A 19,146-nucleotide genomic window follows, 5' to 3' on the forward strand; every position below is an offset into this window, starting at 1 on the left:
TTATATTCTTCGTCGTTAGCCAAATTCCGAGGTATTTTATTTTTCTAGTTGCTTTAATCCCCGTCTGTGATTCAAGTTGGTTTTTTACCTCTTCTGACATATTTTTGGTCATCATTTTAGTTTTTACTCTATTTAATTTAAAGCTGAATAATTTTCCAAATTCTTCTAGCAAATCTAACACTTTACCGACACCTTTTTTTGGGTCTTCCAGCGACAACATAAGATCATTGGCATATGATTTTAATTTGTATTCTTTCACTCCAATTCTTATACCGCGTATCTCCGAAGTTTTCCTTATCTTATTTGTGATTATTTCCAACACCAAAATAAACAAAAGAGGTGATAGAGGGCACCCCTGTCTTGTACCCTTTGAAATTTCAAAGGATTCTGTTAAGTTATTCTTGATAATTAATTTAGCGCTTTGTTGTGAGTAAACTGCTTTTATTCCTTCCAGGAATGTGCCCTCTATCCCTGTCATTTCCAAACATTTTATTAGAAAAAGCCAGGATACATTGTCAAAAGCCTTTTCGGCGTCAATGAACATTAATACCGCGGGAATTTCATTTTTCCATTCTAAGTATTCAATAAGGTTTAGTGTATGTCTTATGTTGTCTTTTATTTGCCTATTAGGTAAAAAACCAGCTTGATCATTGTGAATGAGTTTAGCTAAGCACTTTTTAAGTCGACTCGCCATTACATCTGCGAAGATCTTATAATCATTATTTAATAATGAAATCGGTCTGTAGTTTTTGATGTTAAGTTTATCTGAGTCAGGTTTCGGTATTAGCGTAATATGTGCTTCTTTCCAGGACGCTGGTATTCTTCCTCCTCTTAGAATCTCATTCATTACTTCACAGAGCACCGGTGTTAAAAGTTCTTCTAAGACTTTGTAATACTTGGCCGATAGGCCATCTGGCCCCGGAGCTTTCCCCAGTTTCGTCTTCTTTATTGCCTCCTGGATTTCCTCTACTTTTATGGGTTTATTTAATAGGCTTCTTTCCTCCTCCGATATGCTGTTAATTCTATTTTCTTCTATGTATTTTCCTATTTCTATTACATCTTCTTCTTCTCTTTTATATAACTTTTCATAGAATTTAAGGAAGCTCTTTTTTATTTCATTAGGATCTTCCAAGACTTGTTCTTCTACTTTTATTTTATTGATTACATTTTGTTTTCTCCTTTTTCTTAGTTGCCACGCCAGAAATTTACCAGTTTTATTTGCAGACTCGAAAAATTTTTGTTTCATTAACTTAATTCCCCATTCCACCTCCTGATTTATTAATGCTGAGTATTGTGTTTGTAACATCTTAGACAATTGCTTATTTCTTTCGTCATTCGGTTTTTTTATCAGATTCTTTTCGCATTCTCTCATTTGTGTAATTAACTCTTCTTCTTTTTTTGCTCTCTCACCTTTTTTCTATAACTATTTTGTTGTATCAAAAAACCTCTTAACACTGCCTTACTGGCATCCCATACTATGTCCATATTTGTTTCTTTGTTAATGTTCACATCAAAGTAATCTTTCAAGGTGGTTTTAGCCTTTTCAATCACTTCCTCTTTTTCAAATAAATAATCGTTCATTCTCCATCTATACATACCCTGGGTCTCCCATTTTAAATGTAACATTATTGGGCTATGATCAGATAGTGTTCTGGGTTGTATCTCGCATTTTGACACTCTTATTGTTAATTCTCTTGAGATCTAAATCTGATCCAGCCTGCTCCAACTCTGATGTGGTTCTGAAAAGTGGGTGAATTGTTTTGTCATGGGGTTTTTATGTCTCCATATATCTATTAAATCTAAATTTTCCTCGAGGTCATTAAAAGATCTTGGAAGTTTCCCTTGATTTAAATTCTTCCTTTTCGCGCTTCTGTCTAATTCTGGTGTGGGCACCCCATTTAAATCTCCAAGTAAAACCAGTTTATTATTCTCTAGGTCCAGTAAGGTTTGTTCTAATTTCTTTAAAAAATCTGTTTTATTTGGCGCATAGACCGTTACCACATTGATTTTTTCTCCCTGAAAATTAATTTGTACTCCTAGGATTCTTCCTTCCTCATCCTTACATACTAATTTAGGTTCTAATTTCTCCTTCACATAAATTACTACCCCCTTTTTTTTCTTAGAATCTGAATTGATAAACTCTATTCCCAACTTTTTATTTATTAAAATATGTTTGTGTTTTTTGGCGACATGTGTTTCTTGGCAGCAAATCACATCAATATTTTTTTTCTTCACAATTTTCTCAAATTTATTTCTCTTAGACTTTTCGTTAAAACCGTTCACATTCCAAGACAAAAATTTAAGGGTCATTTCAATATTTATCTAGCGTACGCTTTATCTTAATTTCTGATTTAAATTCTAGTACTTCTATTTCCAATGGTTTCCTTGTCTTTCCCCTCCTCCTCCTCCCCCGATTCTGCCTCTTCTACTTCTTCCTCTGCCTCTCCTCTCTTCCTCTCCGTTCCTTCAGCCTCTCTCCCCCTTCTTCCCCTCCTCTCCTCTATGCCCATCTCTCCTCCTCCAAGTCTTTCTTCTTCTTTTCCAAGATCCTTTTCGTATCTTCTCAGAAACTTTTCCACTTCTTGTATGTCTGTCAATTTGAACCTTTTGTTTTTGTAAAAGAACAAAATCCCTTCTGGGAATTCCCATTTGTATTGTGTTTCTCTTCAGGACACTTGTTAATTGTCTGTATCCTTCCCTTTTGCGCAGAATCCTGACTGGAATTTCTTTAAAAATGATAATTGGACAGCCTCCAATCATTAATTTTCTTTTGTAGCTTGTTCTTAATATTGTGTTCTTCATTTCTATTGAGTTAAATATAACTAAACAGTCACCGGGGATTTTTTTTTTATTTGGTTTGTTGGGATTTCACTCTTATTCTAAACGCACTTTCTATCGTGTATGCTACATGTTCTTCTTTTATCTCCAACCATTTTGCAAGTTCTTTAATCATTCTTTCTCTTATATTCTCGTTTGCTTCTTCTGCTACATCTCTGAATTTTAAATTAAGTTGTTTCTGACGCATTTCTGTCATGGCTAAATTGTCCCATATTTTCTCTTGCGCTCTATTTAAGTCTTTTATTTCATCCTTTAATTTTTCTGTCTCTTTCTTTTGGTCCCTCAATTCTTTTTGAGTTCTTTTATTTGTTTCGCAACCAGAGATACCACTGTATGTTAAGTCTGCGAGTTGTGCATATTCTGTCAACTTAAGTTGCCATTCTTCTTTGGTTGGGACCTCGCTCGTTTTCCATTTTTGGGCTAACAAAACACAAGCTGCAGTAGTAGCATACATAAAAATAAAAATAAAATGACACCTGCAAATTTCAGTCTGAATTATCCCCAACAGAAAGGACTCTGGGTTTTTTGGAAAGTACTTTTAAACTTGTGAAGCTGGAGGTACCTTGTACATTGCCCTGAGCTCTTTGGAGAAAAAGAAGGATATAAATATTCTAACAAGCTTAGCCCAAAAACACGGGACATACGCTGGCTGACATCAAAGCTGTCAGGGGCTGGCTAGATGATGAGGAATGAGGGAAGCCTGCTGACCAAGAGCCCCCCAGGGAAAGTGCAGAGGGAGAGGGTTTGGATCCTGGATCCTGGTGGTGGGAAACCAGGCACATCAGCACAGGGCAGGGACAGGAGTTAGACTTGGCAGTCCTCCCACAGAGCCACTTTGACATCTTCTCTGCACTGGCAGAGGAAGGGGGTGTGGTGGGTGCAGTCTGCCCTGGGTGTCCTCCCCAAGGGGGGTGACATCACTGCACTGCCCCCTGGGACGATTGCCACGGGCACCACCACCCCTGTGCTCACCGAGCTACCCCCATAGGATACTTGCCATGCACAGTGCCCTCCAGGTGCCAGAGAAGCTAGCTCTGCCTCTGCTTCTCAGCCTGCAAGCCCCCTCCCCACTCCCAGAACCAGGCATTTATTACATGTTGCCAAGCAGAGAGCCAGGCAGACACAGAGAGGGTCCCTTGGAGCTCACCGTAGACAGAGAGAGGAGGACCTGACACAGAGAGCTAGGCAGTGAAGGGGGAGCTACAAGCCAGTCTGGGCAATTGCTTCACTAAGACAGGAGCAACCTTTAGAAGTCTCTGTGTGTTCTTTGTCCTGCTTTCCTTAATAAAAAAAAACTAACTGTAAGTTAACCAAGTGTTTCACTCTTTTTCTCTGATCTGAGAATGACCTGCTCTCCTTGTCAGCTGCCTTACATGTGCCAAAGGCCAGGATTTATTTCAAAGTAAGGTGAGGACAACCAGTTCTTCAGCAACGTACCCTCAAGTGATTATTACACTTCAGTTTTTGTGTCTCTTTGGTGCCACCATGTTATGTCAGGCAAAGGAAAATAGATTTGCCAAGGGAAGTTGGCGAATATTTCCAGACAGGTTGGCAGACATGCTGAACTTTTTCTCTTCCTTCTTCTTCTTATGATGACCAGTGCGGCAGTGTTCATTACACACAGAAAGTGGAAGCACCTACGGACAAACATGGGAGGCTTTGAGATTTGAGGTGGGAGATCGGTGGAGAATTCTTGAATTCTCATCAGCCCCAACCAATATGGTAGTTGGTGAGGGATGATGAGAGTTATTGGCCAACAACACTTGGAGAACCTCAGGCTCCCTGTCCCTGGTTTGAAGAGACAAATGGTAGTGATGTGTGACTTACCAAAACATAATGTCTGTCTCTGTGGGTTTATGTTGGCCTCACCCTCCAAAATTATTGTTATATTTTCCTTGCCCTTTGTGGCTTACCAAATCCATGTTGCTCCAGAGACTGCATGTATAGTGGATCTTTGATGTGACCTGGTTTCATGTCCTTATTGTCAAAGGATTAGAGGCCGATAGTTTACAAAAAGCAAGCATTTTATTATTTAATTATTATGAATATTTATGGCAAGTATATCCTGCCCTTCCTCCCAAAGGAGTGGGTGAGGTTGCAAAAACCCTAGCAAGAACATTTAGAAAGGGAGGCACACACTGAAAATAAAGGAACAAAGATGTAGGGGTGGCCAACTTGAATAAAATATGGGGGGCAGGTAAGTGCCACCCCACATAATCAATCATGGAACACTGTGCACACACATCATTTGAATGGCCAGGGCAAAGACCTGGCCAGGGTGGTCATTTTATATACCTGCTGGGATTGACAAGGCATCTGAACCTCACCTGAATCTCATAACTCTCTTGGCAGGTGATTTGGTCTGCAGCCACAGTGTGGAAATAAAGGATTGCCCACCAGATACCAGGCACTCTACTATTCAAATTAGGCCCCAGTGTTTTTGTTACAATCCCATTCTCAATGAAGTAATCAATTTTAATCTAGAATTTAAATTCTCAAAACTTTCTTATATGTTAATTTGAGCAAGTAAACTACTGCTCTCACTTCATTACAAACAGTATTTCTATCTGCAACACACTTGAGCAAACCTGCTCCTCTTCCTTTCACAGATATTTTGTTGCCATTTGCAACTGTAGCTGCCTCTAATTAGTTATCAGTTAACTCTTTGGGGAAATAATTAGCATCACATGTCATGTGCATGGAAGTTGCCAAACCAATTAACCAACTAGAAGCATTACTGTTAATAGCACCAGTTTTCCTATAACTTGATGTTGCTGGATAGTTCTGATGAACTGCAAAAGCATTTTTAGTTTGCTTTCTGTTGCCACCATGGAACTTTTCTTTATTAGTGCCACTTTGTTTTGTATGACTCCCTGCAAATGAAGGAAAACAACTTTTCTGCTTCTATATGTTGATAATATAATTTTGGTTACTGAGAACAAACAAGATTGTACAAAAACAAGATTGGGCACAGGCCTGGCCAGGACATAGGCGTCCTGACTGTGACAAAGGTGACCTGTGTCCTTGCATGCTTGATTAACAGCTGTTGGGAACTTCAAGGTCCCTGCTCTCCCTTCTTATGGTCTTTGTACTGGACCTGGAGACTCCAATAGAGAGCATTTCATGTCAAGAAGGAGGGCAAGTAGGCACTCTATCAAACGACAGGAGCTACACAGAGCAGGGCCTTTTCACTGGTGGTGCCCATTGTATGCCTTGTTCTTCCCAGACCTCTTCCCTTTTGGCCTGTATTTTGGAGCTTTATAATTTAGGAAGACTTTGGAAGAATTGGTTGTCTTATCAGTTGCTGACGTATGAGCAGATTTTTTTTGCTGCTATTCTGAGCTTCTGGTGCACCAGGGTTTACACCAGCGCAATAGGGTTGGCCAGGATGCCAGAAGGGATACAATTTACGAGCTTTCTCCTTTATCTGCATAGCAGGGAGTGTTCAGTCAACAGTGCAAAGGCTGAGCTGAAGCATTTCCTGCTGGTTACCTGCTTTCAGCAATAGGGGTCGCTGTTGGGTAGTACCCAATTTGTTAGCTGTCAGATTCTAGAGCTCCCTGTTGGTGACTCTTAGGTAATTCACAAAATACAGAGTGCATTCATAAAACACAGTGTTCATTTATAAAGCAGTAACATATATCTCGATTGCTACATACTGGGTGTATATTTCAGCAGTTGATCGTACAGGTTTATGGCCATACTGTAGTGTAGTGCTTATGTGACTGTGAATAAAAGGTGGCTGGGCTCATTGTCTCGGGGTTTGGGGGGTGAGAGGTGACAAAACTGATTTCCAATAAGTGCCTCCCCTTTATTTCCATAACAAGTTCTTGAGTCTGTACTCTGAATAGTGACCCCAGGGACCTAGAAGGTGCAGGGCTTGTCAGTCCAGCCCCTGCACAGTCTCATCAGGGCTGACCTTAAGGCAATTGGAGCAATTTGGCCAAATTGGGACCTACAGGCCGCTCCTAAGGGGGCCCCTGCACCAGGGCAATCTAGATGAATTTTATTTATAGCCATAAGATTTTGAAGACTTTGGCTGTGAACTAAGGCCCTACAAAAAAAAATTCAAGTTGCACCCCACTCCTTCAAATTGGGCCCCACTGGTTAGCCCTTATAGTCTCATAGTTGCTGGGCCTGAGTTGTCCTGCCTTTGCATGAAGTCTTGGGTTTACAATTTTGGGAGAGGGGAGACTGTGGCACTGGGGACCTGGCAGGCTGGCAAGGCCCCCTAGATTTAGAGGCCCAAGTTGTCCTGCCCTCACATGAATTATTGTGTTTGCAATTTTGGGAGAGGGGAGACTGTGGCACTGGGGAGCAGGCACGCTGGCGAGGCCCCCTATATTTAGAGGCCCGAGTTGCCCTGCCTTCACATGAAGTCTTGGGTTTGCAATTTTGGGAGAGGGGAGACTGCGGCACTGGGGAACGGGCAGGCTGGCGAGGCCCCCTAGATTTAGAGGCCCTAGGCTTCAGCCTGCTTAGCCTATACATAAATCTGGTACTGGTTGTTATGCTTGAGGACTACTTTTGAAAAGCTGTAGCATGGCCTTTCAGCCTGTCTTATTTGTTTTAATTGCTATGTAAATGTGGTGGGTGGAGATGCTCCTTCAGGGGCTGATGGATTGATCCAACATTACTGCCACATTACTGCCATCTAGAAGGGCATACAGAGCAACAAAAGCAGGAAGCCAGGGGTAACCCAGAACATTTGTGGTATGAAAAGTTACAGGAGTACAAGACATACACTGACTGGCAATTGACCAGTATGCCCATTATTAAACATCTGCAGACACAAACAAGATTGAAAGCAGGACCATGGGCAGCTGCCCCAATACCACCCTGAGCACAAGTCAGGGTGAAAGTGCATTCCAAAGGACGTATGAAGTGGCCCTTACTCTGTTTCTCTTATCCCTGGCTTGTTAATGGCAAGCTGTGTTTTCTTCCGGTTCAGCCAATCTACCAAAGAACAGGATGCTGTTGGTGAATTTGTGCAGTATAAAGAAAAGAAAAGGATGGTCAGCCACAAACTGCACATCTGCCCGGCTCACTGGGTGCCTATTTCTGGGGCAATGTGGTGCTTCCCCTCCACCATCTTCATCCATCTCTAAGGCAACTCCATGAACAATCTCACTCACAGCCACCATTTCGGTTGTTGTAATTCCAGACAAATCGGCTTTTTCCGGATTGGACGCATTATTCAGGCCCAGAGCTTCCAAGAATTTGAGGGCTGGGATGCTCTTCTCAAGCCTGGTCTTGGGGATAGCCACATCTACCTCTTCCACCTTCAGGCAGGTTTCAGAGGTCCACTCTAATAACTTCTCATAGGTAAGTTCCTCTTCCAGCTACAGGGCAAAGGTTAAGTCAGTGAGATTACAAAAGGATATTACAGTTCATGAATGAGCTAGCAGATACCAAAACATTACCTGTTGAAGAGAACTGGGGTTGTAATCTTTGGGCAGCAGTATGAACACACTCAGTTCATGATCTTTATAGGGGATCTCAAGCACTTGGAACTGGACCTGAGAGCTTTCAATTGTTCCCGTTTTATAGTGGCCTCTTCTATGCATCAGCTCCACAGTTTTGGTGTCTCTCTGTAAGAAATGGCAAGCCTCAGTTAATAATATAGCGAGACTTTCCTGGTTAGCCAGAGGCCATAACAATGTTAAATCAGCAAGGAAACTGATGTTTACAAAGGCAAATATTTATTATGAGTTATTTCTTGCATACAATATTTCTTTTAATGTTAATTTTGTCAGCTGAAGACTTGTTCAGATATGACTCCACTTGAAAAGAGGAAAGAGCCAGAGGGGGAATATGCAACAATTTCAGTGCAAATGTTGTTGTTGTTGTTCTTCCTATGCATCTTAAGCTCAACAAGATATTGAAAACATATCTTAGTAAAATTATTAAGGGTTTTCGGGTGGGGAGGGACTCGCTAAATGTGGAGCATGGGAGGAAAATTATTGCTGTGCACTAAACTGAGTATGCCAGCTTTCAACATATATAAAGCATATTTAAAGCAAAGTAATTTTACAGTTGCCAAAAGAGATATTCCTTGTTTTGGGGGGCCTGGAGCCTTGTAGTAAATCATACATTCTAAATAAATAAATAAATAGTAACATGGTGCTTTGCAAGGAGCAGGTTTGACAAGTTGCTACAATCTAGAGATAAGGGTTTACAATCTGAAAATAAACATAGAAACTACTGATGAAGCAGGGAATAACAAAGGAAGAATATGCATTTCTTTTAATGACAAACACTCTGGCTTAGTAACAGTAGATCAGCTTTCCCCGAGCTGATGCCCTCTAGATGTTGATAGACTCTCCAAGAAACCAGGTATGGTTTTCTCCCAGCCGTACCTAGAGATGCTAGGAATTGAACTTGGAACCATAAGCAGATGCTCTACCTACAGACTGCAGCAGTAAAGTCACCAGTGTGTTTAGTGCCTATTATTTCTCCAGGCTGATTCCATACCCTCCGTCTTTCCTCAGATAAAAAATAGAGACATTCTATTCTACATCAGTGTATCCCCCTGTCCTGCATTCCCTATATTCTCACACTGCCAATGGGATAGGGGAAAGGGAGGGGCTGGCTGAGCTGCCCCAATGGCTGCTACCAAGAGGAGCATGTAACAATAAAAGGTAAAGGGACCCCTGACCATTAGGTCCAGTTGTGGCCGACTCTGGGGTTGCGGAGCTCATCTCACTTTATTGGCTGAGGGAGCCGGTGTACAGCTTCCGGGTCATATGGCCAGCATGACTAAGCTGCTTCTGGTGAACCAGAGCAGCGCACGGAAACTCTGTTTACCTTCCCGCCGGAGTGGTACCTATTTATCTACTTGCACTTTGACATGCTTCGAACTGCTAGGTTGGCAGGAGCAGGGACCGAGCAACAGGAGTTCACCCCATCGCAGGGATTCGAACCGCCAACCTTCTGATTGGCAAGGCCTAGGCTCTGTGGTTTAACCCACAGCGCCACCTGCATCCCTATGTAACAATACCATACCGGCAAATGTCTTGGTAATATGCGAGAGCTTTAGATGATAAAACTGCAAGGCTTCCATCAGCCCACCTTGGACGTCGGAGGAGGCACCCGCGATGGATATTCACAAGCGGCAGCAATGCAGTCTCTATGATTGGCAGCTATTACCTCCAAAGGGCCTCTGTGTGCCTGTTGGCGCCCCTCTCCTCCCCTTCCCATGGATCCCTAGGTACCACCATGAAGGGCGGGGCCTCCTCCTCCTCCTCCTCCCAGTGTCCCCGCCCTTTCCTGCTTCCTTTCTCTGCTTGCAAAATTCAGGACTCTGCGTGACCTAGTGAGAAACCCAGCACCCTTGGGGCGGTTGGAGGCTATGTATTCCAACGTCAATGCTCCCTCCCTTGGAATCTGCCCCACTATGCCGATTGCCTTTATCAGATAGCAGGAGGATAACACATAGCTGAAATACATGCATTGGAACTACCTCGTTCAAGTAAAAGGAGCTTTCTTTGGTGAGCTCCTTGTCAAACTGGACTTCCCATTGTCCTTTGAAGTAGAGGGCATTCACCAGAAGCAGATCAATCAGGCATGTTATCTCGTCGTTGAACTCCGGCAGCAGGTCCTGGATTTTGCCTTAATAAGGAACAGGCGGAAACGGTTTGCTTTACCATATTAACTTCTGCCTGCAATCTATCCATTGAGCATACCATAAGCCAGGCATAGGCAAAGTCTGGCCCTGCAGATGTTTGAGACTACAATTCCCATCATCCCTAGCTAACAGGACCAGTGGTCAGGGATGATGGGAATTGTAGTCCCAAACACCTGGAGGGCCGGAGTTTGCCTATGCCTGCCATAAGCTTTGTGTCTCAGGGCTCCTCCCTGTTGTAAGGCCTCATCTGCACTGTTTAATGCAGTACCATACCACTTTAAACAGCCATGGTTCCCCACAGCGGAGGAGGAGGAGGAGGAGGAGGAGGAGTTTGGATTTGATATCCCGCTTTATCACTACCTGAAGGATTCTCAAAGCGGCTAACATTCTCCTTTCCCTTCCTCCCCCACAACAAACACTCTGTGAGGTGAGTGGGACTGAAAGACTTCAAAGAAGTGTGACTAGCCCAAGGTCACCCAGCAGCTGCATGTGGAGGAGCAGAGATGTGAACCCAGTTCCCCAGATTACGAGTCCACCACTCTTAACCACAGCGAACCTGTGCTAGTTTGTTAAGAGGCCCTTGTTACACACTAACATTCTGCTGGTTAAAATTGGGACGCACTTCCTTTGATGCCATGCTCCTGTGTGAGATGATGATGATGATGATGATGATGATGATGATGATGATAGTTTAGTATTCATTATTTATACCCTGCCCATCTGGCAGAGTTTCCCCGGCTACTCTGGGCGGCTCCCAACAGAATATTAAAAACACGATAAAACATCAAACATTAAAAACTTCCCTAAACAGGGCTGCCTTCATATGTCTTCTAAAAGTCAGATAGTTGTTTATTTGCTTGACATCTGATGGGAGGGCGTTCCACAGGGAGGGTGTCACTACCGAGAAGGCCCTCTGCCTGGTTCCCTGTAATCTCACAGTGAAGAAACTGCCAGAAGGCCCTTGGAGCTGGACCTCACTGTCCGGGCCAGAAGATGGGGGTGGAGACGCTCCTTCAGGGACACTAGACAAAGGCCATTTAGGGCTTTAAAGGTCAGCACCAGAACTTTGAATTGTGCTTGGAAACATACTGGGAGCCAATGTAGGTCTTTCAGTGGTGGTCTTTATTCTCTTTACTCTCCTTTTTTTTTTTGCAAACAAAAATTACTTTCTCCTCTTCCCTCCCCTCTCCTGCAATTCAGGGGGGGAATTCTTTTAGTCTGATGTTAGGATTTAAGTCCTTTTAGACGCAACTCTCCAGGTTTTAGCTTAAAGAGTGTTTGCTTTGATCTATATACAGAAAACGGAAGGCGGACTTCCTGTTTACGCCTTCCCGCTTCAGTGCCAAATTAATCCTTTTTCTTATATTCTCGATCTTAAACTTGACCTACTCACGGGTAGTTGATTATCAGCCAAATTGTCACAGGAAAAAGGTCAGCACTCTCCGACAACAGCTGTGCGGCTTCACTCCACGGAAAGAGCAGTTGACTCTCAGCACCGCGCCAAACCCCCGTTACGCTCCGGAGCCCCTTACGGGGTTCCCTCGCAAATTGGGCGGGGGCGCTAATGGTGCCCGCTGAGTCCCACGATCACAGGCTTCTCCCGCCTGTGAGTTTCAAAGGGGTTCCCGCTTCGCCGTAGCGGCAAGACCCAATTTCCGCGGAGCTACTCCCTCGAGATTAGAGGGAATCCGCCATTGCCGATGGCGCCGCCTCCGGAAGTCTCTCAATGTAGGTCTTTCAGGAGCGGTGTTATATTGTCTCACAAGAGCACGGTGCTAAAACAGGGCATTCTGGCATCCAATCAGAAGCCAGGGTGGCTTCTGTGATTCTAGGATGTCCTGGGAAAATCGGGACGGTTGAGGGGTTATGCTATTACCCTCAAAGAGCTACAATTCCCAGAGTGGCTTAGCAGTCAACCCCTCTGCCCAAGGGACTCTGGTATGATACTGCACGGATAGGGCCTCACAAAGCAAATAAGTTACTCGGATTTTCTCTTTTCACACTTCCAGTGTGGTGCAGTGCTAAGAGCAGCCTCCTCCAACCTGGTGGTCTCTAGATGTTGTCTGACTACAACTCCCATCATCCCTGATCACTGGCCATATTGATTAAGGCTGATGGATGTTTTGGTCCAACAGCATCTGGAGGGAACCACAATTTGTGGGATAAAGTTTCAGTTCCTAGGACACTATGACTGCATGCACACCGCACATTCAAAGCATATTTCCTTCCAAAGTCTCCTGGAAACTTTGATTCCCAACACCCTTTACAAATTACAGTTTCCAGGGTTCTTTGGCAGGATTCTTGTATTGTGTGCACACAACCAATTTTAATTTTTTTTTGAAAAAAAATAAAAGGTTCAAGTGACAGACAGATGACTTGCTCATACCATGTGTCCGGACTTCAACCCATAAGTTTATCAGCTTTCTGGCCTCTTCTGGAGCCTTGTGAAAGTCAACACTGTCTACCTCCGTCAGATACTGCTTCAATGCACAGAACAGGAATTGCTGTACAGGAGGGAAGAGGCTTTTGAAGGAATATATCAAAGTCAAAAACAAATAGAAAAGCTGACTTGACATAGCCAGGAGGTCTGCTTATAGATTGAGTTTCAAGATGGAGATTGCCGATTCTTCCCCAATGGGTTAGAGTTAAGGTTAGGGTTAGAGTTAGGGATAAGCATAAAGACATAAAGACACCAACAACCAGGAAATTACATCATAACATATATGGTAAAAAGGCAGGTACATGTAGAACTCAAGAAGACCAAAGTCTCACAGTGCAATCAACAGTGCAATCCTATATGCATGTTTACCAACAAGTAGGTCGGTGCTGTGGGTTAAACCAAAGAGCCTAGGACTTGCCGATCAGAAGGTTGGCAGTTTGAATCCCTGCGACAGGGTGAGCTCCCATTGCTTGGTCCCTGCTCCTGTCCTGCCAACCTAGCAATTTGAAAGCACACCAGTGCAAGTAGATAAATAGGTACCGCTCCAGCGGGAAGGTAAACGACGTTTCCGTACGCTGCTCTGGTTCGCCAGAAGTGGCTTAGTCATGCTGGCCACATGACCCGGAAGCTGCACGCTGGGTCCCTTGGCCAATAAAGCGAGATGCGCGCCGCAACCCCAGAGTCGGCCACGACTGGACCTAATGGTCAGGGGTCCCTTTACCTTTACTTTTACCTAGGTCAGCCTAGACTAGAAAGGGTTCACAGGGTGATTAAGCTGAATAACTGCAGGGAATTGTGACATATATAAGTTAAATTTGTGACATTCCCTTTCCACTGAGATGCATCTGGCACTTTCCTTATATGTTTTTGTCCTATGATGAAGACACACCTCCTTACCTTCAGATACATATTTTAGGACTCACCTTTCTCTCTTAATTGTAATCTGTTTAAGCTGCTTTGTATTTTTGTGTTTGTAACCTGCCATGGAATCTCAAGGTGAACGACAGGTAAGAAATAATAACAAGAATAAGAATAAGAATGTGAGGCTCCGACATTTCCGTCTCAGCAGAGACCTATCATGATACCATTTGACAATGGCTATTAATCAAGATAGCTCTATTTAATCGGAATAACTGAATTCTTCCACTAATGGTGCTTTTCATGCTGGTATGAGAACAGCTGTAGCCACATCTTTTGGGACTACAACTCCCATGATCCCTAGCCAACAGGACCAGTGGTCAGGGATGGTGGGAATTGTAGTCCCAAAACATCTGGAGAGCTGAGTTTGGGGGTGCCTGGCTTAGAAAGACGGTATTACCTCATGTGAACTGGCCCAGGCTTAGATCTTCAGGGGAGGACCTTCTCTCGGTTCTGCCACCTTCCAAGGCATGCTTAGTGAGGACATAGGAGAAGGCCTTCTCAGTGGCTGCTCCCAGACTCTGTAACTCCCTCCCTGGAGAAGCTAGACTGGCTCCCTCATTGCTATCCTTCTTCAGGCTGCTGACAACTTTCTTGTTCCAACAGGCTTTTGGGAAAGGGCTGGTGTTGTGCTGTTTTCATTGTAATGACATTGGTACCTCGGGTTACATATGCTTCAGGCTACATATGCTTCAGGTTACACACTCCGCTAACCTAGAAATAGTGCTTCAGCTTAAGAACTTTGCTTCAGGATAAGAACAGAAATCGGGCTCCGGCGGTGCAGCAGCAGCAGGAGGCCCCATTAGTGGTGCTTCAGGTTAAGAACAGTTTCAGGTTAAGTACGGACCTCCGGAACGAATTAAGTACTTAACCCGAGGTATCACTGTATTTGTATATTTTAAACAGATTCTTATATATGTATATAGTTTTAATTTTATCAATGCTATATCAAAAAGACAGATAATCCTGAAAGTCTGTCTTGCACCTTAGCATTCCTAAAGAGTGTCTTGGTCAATGGAAGTTTGGAAAATGTTATAAAATTTGGGAAATTTTGAAAAGGTATCTGGGTTGGGTAGGGCCGTCAGAGATTATTGTGCCACCGCCTTGAATGGCTTTAAAAATGATTTGACAAATTCATGGAGGATAAGGCGATAGGATGGTCATGTTTTATCTCCACTGTTGGTGACAGCATGCCTTTGAATGCCAGTGACTGGGAACCACAAGTGAAGACAATGCTGTTGCACTCTGGTCCTTCTTATGGACTTCCCATATGCATACATTTGGCCACTGTGAGAACAAGATGCTGGACTAGAGAGAGCCTGGGAGAGCTCAGTTGGTTAGAGCATGGTGCTGATAACGCCAAGGTTGCAGGTTTGATCCCTGTATGGGACAGGTGTGTATTCCTGCATAGCAGGGAGTTGGACTAGATGGGTCTCTTCCAACTCTACAATTCTATGGTTCTAGATGGCCTGATCCAGGAGAGCTTTCTCTGTGCACCATATACTACCAAGCAAGAAACAACAAGGTATCAAAGAGAAACCTACCTGGACAAAAGCAATAGACTTGTCTCCGTAGAGTTGATTGGCAAAGCTCAGCTCGTAGTTTCTGCTCGGTTTGTCAAGCTGAGCAAGGATTTTGTGGAACTCCTTATGGCTGCCTTCGGGCATCTCACATTTATAATCAGGAGCTTCCTAAAAACACAACAAGAAACGGTGAAACACGTCTTATTCTGGTGCTAAACAAAAAATGTCCAAAATATTATCCCCTAAGAGTACCTGAACCAGGGAGAAACAGGTTAAAATCCCCACTCCACCACAAAGCTCACTGGGTGGCCTTCGGCCTGTCGCTGTCTCTCCACCTAACCTGCCTCACAGTGTTGTGGTGAGGATAAAATGGAGGAAAGACCATTTTCCTCATGTAAGCCATAATAAATAAATAATGATGCCTAGCTTAGAAGGACAGTTGTGCCTGGTGGCAAGATTTATGGCCCATTCCAGTGTCTTCGTTTTCTGCTCAATTTCATTTAATTCCACATTAGCAATGTGCTTCCACAAAGTCTTCAACAATAAAACCCTGCCTGCTTTCTGGATGCGCACTCATCTCTTTAACACATCCATCCTTCAGTCCAGTCGGTGTGATGTTGTTATAGGCGGTGCTATTTTTCTAGAAAAAGAGGTGCCAGAGCTCACCATGAACTTCTCCCTTGTTCTCCTAGAATGGCAATGGGACCCACCTGAGAGGGGCTGGAGTTGAGCTCCTCTGAGCTCTGGTTGTGAGGAAAAAGCTCTGGTTATAGGTCAACTTAAGCAGAAACCCACAAACAACAGATTGGATTCCCCTCTCATTTCTCAAGTGCCTTTTGTGTTCGGAACAGAAGCATACCCTATGAGGGCGAAGTTCAGGAGAAGGTGCTCCCATGTCACAAGCGTGTGGAGCTGGGCCCTGTGTTTTCTGCCTACTGTCCACTGTCCCACAGCTTTTGGCAGTTTCAGGACATCCTCTTCCACATTCTTCCTCTTTTTCCAAATGAAGTATCTAATGAGGAATTTTGGTTTGCAGTCATAAATAATATTGTGGTAGATGGTACATTTCATTGTGCAACGGTGCTCAGCAACCCATGCACATTAAGATGGCTTCCCCTGTTACATGGTTAGATGGACAGTGGTACCTCGGGTTACATATGCTTCAGGTTACATACGCTTCAGGTTACAGACTCCGCTAACCCAGAAATATTACCTCAGGTTAAGAACTTTGCTTCAGGATGAGAACAGAAATCATGCTCTGGCGGCACAGCAGCAGCAGGAGGCCCCATTAGCTAAAGTGGTGCTTCAGGTTAAGAACAGTTTCAGGTTAAGAATGGACCTCCGGAACGAATTAAGTACTTAACCCGAGGTACCACTATATATAAATATAAAATAAATTTTGCTTTATTTTTCTAAATTTGCAATCTACGCTTTCTAAATCTGCAATCTACTTTTGTCTTCTCTGCCCAATTGCACAAATCTGAAGAGGAAACCAAGGACAGGAAACATACCTCTTCCTCTTAGGTATAACTCATGCAGATTTTGGAGTTGTGCTGAAACTGGTTCCCACATTTTCCAATTCAAATGAGAATGAGTTGAATGGGTGCCACATACTGGAAGCATGATGCACACCCCAAAGTGACCCTGCCTTGCCATAAACATGAAGTGCAGATATGCTTTAGGAAGCAGGATGGGCACTTAGACTATGCCAACTCTTCCCACCTTGGTGTCCTCCAGAGGTGGTTGGGCTACAGCTCCCATTATTCCTGATCATTGCCTTTGAATTGAAATTGAAATTAAGGTTTGCCCTTTGAATTTGGCTTCAAAAGACTGGGATGATGTATTATATCATACCTACCTTTTGCAGTTCATCAGCTGTGTGGCCCCTGGCCCCAGAAAGGAGGACTTTCAAGGCGACTGCCAAATTTACAGGAGAGAACATGATGCTTTCACAGTGTTCATCCTTGCTCAACTTCAGGAAAAAGTCAAGGGCAGCTTTTGCATTTGCTTCTGTGTGAGGAGAGGCCATTACAAAATCTAAAAGCAAGGACAGAGCACTGCAATTTTCAGAAATTATCAGGCAACTGGTTGGCCACAGTGAGAGCATGCTGGACTAGATAGGCTACTAGCCCATGGGTAGGCAAACTAAGGCCCGGGGGCCGGATCTGGCCCAACTGCCAGGCTCCGATCTGGTGGAATGCTCTGTCCCATGAGACTAGGGCCCTGCAGGACTTGATCTCCTTCCGCAGGGCCTGTAAGACAGAGCTATTCCACCTGGCCTTCAGTTTGAATTAGCCTGATCCTCTATTCCCTTTTCCCTTTCCTCTTCTATGAAGAAACCCTTTCTGGGACCCCACATTTAAATTCTTCACTGATCTCCTTGCTGGCCCTAGTAGGACCCACTTGGCCAGTTAGCCCTGGGGATCATTCAATGTCTACTAACTGGGTTTCCCCCCCTAAAAAATGACCCCTGAATTTTTGAATTTTATTGATATTGATGCTGCATTTTATGTTCTATGCTGTTTTATGCTGTTTTTAAGTCACATTTTAATCAGTGTTTTATATTTGCTGTTAGCCGCCCTGAGCCCGGTTTTTAAACCGGGAAGGGCGGGGTATAAATAAAAAATTATTTTTTATTATTTTTTATTAAATCCAGCCCGCAGACAGTCCAGGAATCAGCGTGTTTTTACATGAGTAGAATGTGTCCTTTTATTTAAAATGCATCTCTGAGTTATTTGTGGGGCATAGGAATTCATTCATTTTCCCCCCAAAAAATATAGTCCAGCCCCCCACAAGGTCTGAGGGACAGTGGACCAGCCCCCTGCTGAAAAAGTTTGCTGACCCCTGCACTAGCCTAATCCAGGAGACTCTTCTCTTGTCTAAGGCGACTCGTAGCTCCTCTTTATAGAAACATGGCAAGTTATAAGCTTTTAAACATCTTTTAATGTAACATATAGCCAAGGTGTGGATTTGAATCTAGGTGCCTCTGGTGTGAGCACAACTCTCTGCAGTGCATTAGCTTTCAAGGGAGGATTTCACATGAGACTGTTTGGCATCATAGCATCACCTACAGGCAGCAAGTGGAAGAACTCCCCCTTTCAGCCATACAGGGGAACTTGCTTATATTCTTCTGCTCAATCGCCACTTTTAGCAATGTCTGCCTCACCCCACCCCTGTTTCATGCCACCTCTGTCTGCATACCAAAGCCCTGGGCACCTCCACCTTTGGAAGATAAGTGATTAGAGAGAAGGAGCCCTGGTTGTTAAATTCCCTTCTTAGACATACTGGGTTGCATCCAAACGGAGACTGCAATCCCAACCCCACTTACCTGGGAGTAAATCCCATTAAATTCAGTAGGACTGACTTTTGAGTATACATGGTTAGGACTGCATTCTATGTCATAACTAACTTGTTCCGTTGATTTCAGCGGGTTCTAAAGTGTGATCAACTTAGGCTAGCTCCAACATGTTATGCCTGGTACCATCATTGTTACTGATTAGATGTTTAGATGCTAGATTAATTTAGGCACTAGATATGATAGCCATCTTCAAATATCTCAAGAGCTGCCGCACGGAAGAGGGAACAAGCTTGTTTTCTCCTGCTCTGGATGGCAGGACTCTAACCAATGGCTTCAAGTTACAAGAAAGGAGACTCTGAATAAACATATGGAAAAACTTTCTGACAATAAGAGCTGTTCAGTAGTGGAACAGTCTCCCGTGGGAGGTTGTGTACTCCCCTTCCTTGGAGGTTTTTAAGCAGAGATTGAATGGCCATCTGTCATTGATGCTTTAGCTGAGATT

At 43.7% G+C, this 19,146-nt stretch overlaps 1 protein-coding gene across 1 annotated transcript; it reads right to left on the bottom strand.

Moving 5' to 3' along the window:
• Nucleotides 1–7,757: 7,757 nt before the first annotated feature.
• On the bottom strand, nt 7,758–17,375 carry LOC128418109 (serpin B3-like). The gene is made up of 5 exons (XM_053397572.1): nt 17,205–17,375; nt 15,368–15,514; nt 12,852–12,969; nt 10,301–10,449; nt 7,758–8,180 (listed from the first exon to the last, which is right to left on the bottom strand). Exons 1-5 carry the CDS (start codon nt 17,373–17,375, stop codon nt 7,758–7,760), a joined length of 1,008 nt encoding a protein of 335 aa, XP_053253547.1.
• Nucleotides 17,376–19,146: the final 1,771 nt, after the last annotated feature.

This window comes from Podarcis raffonei, chromosome 7 (assembly GCF_027172205.1).
Source record: "Podarcis raffonei isolate rPodRaf1 chromosome 7, rPodRaf1.pri, whole genome shotgun sequence".
Taxonomy (NCBI): domain Eukaryota; kingdom Metazoa; phylum Chordata; class Lepidosauria; order Squamata; family Lacertidae; genus Podarcis; species Podarcis raffonei.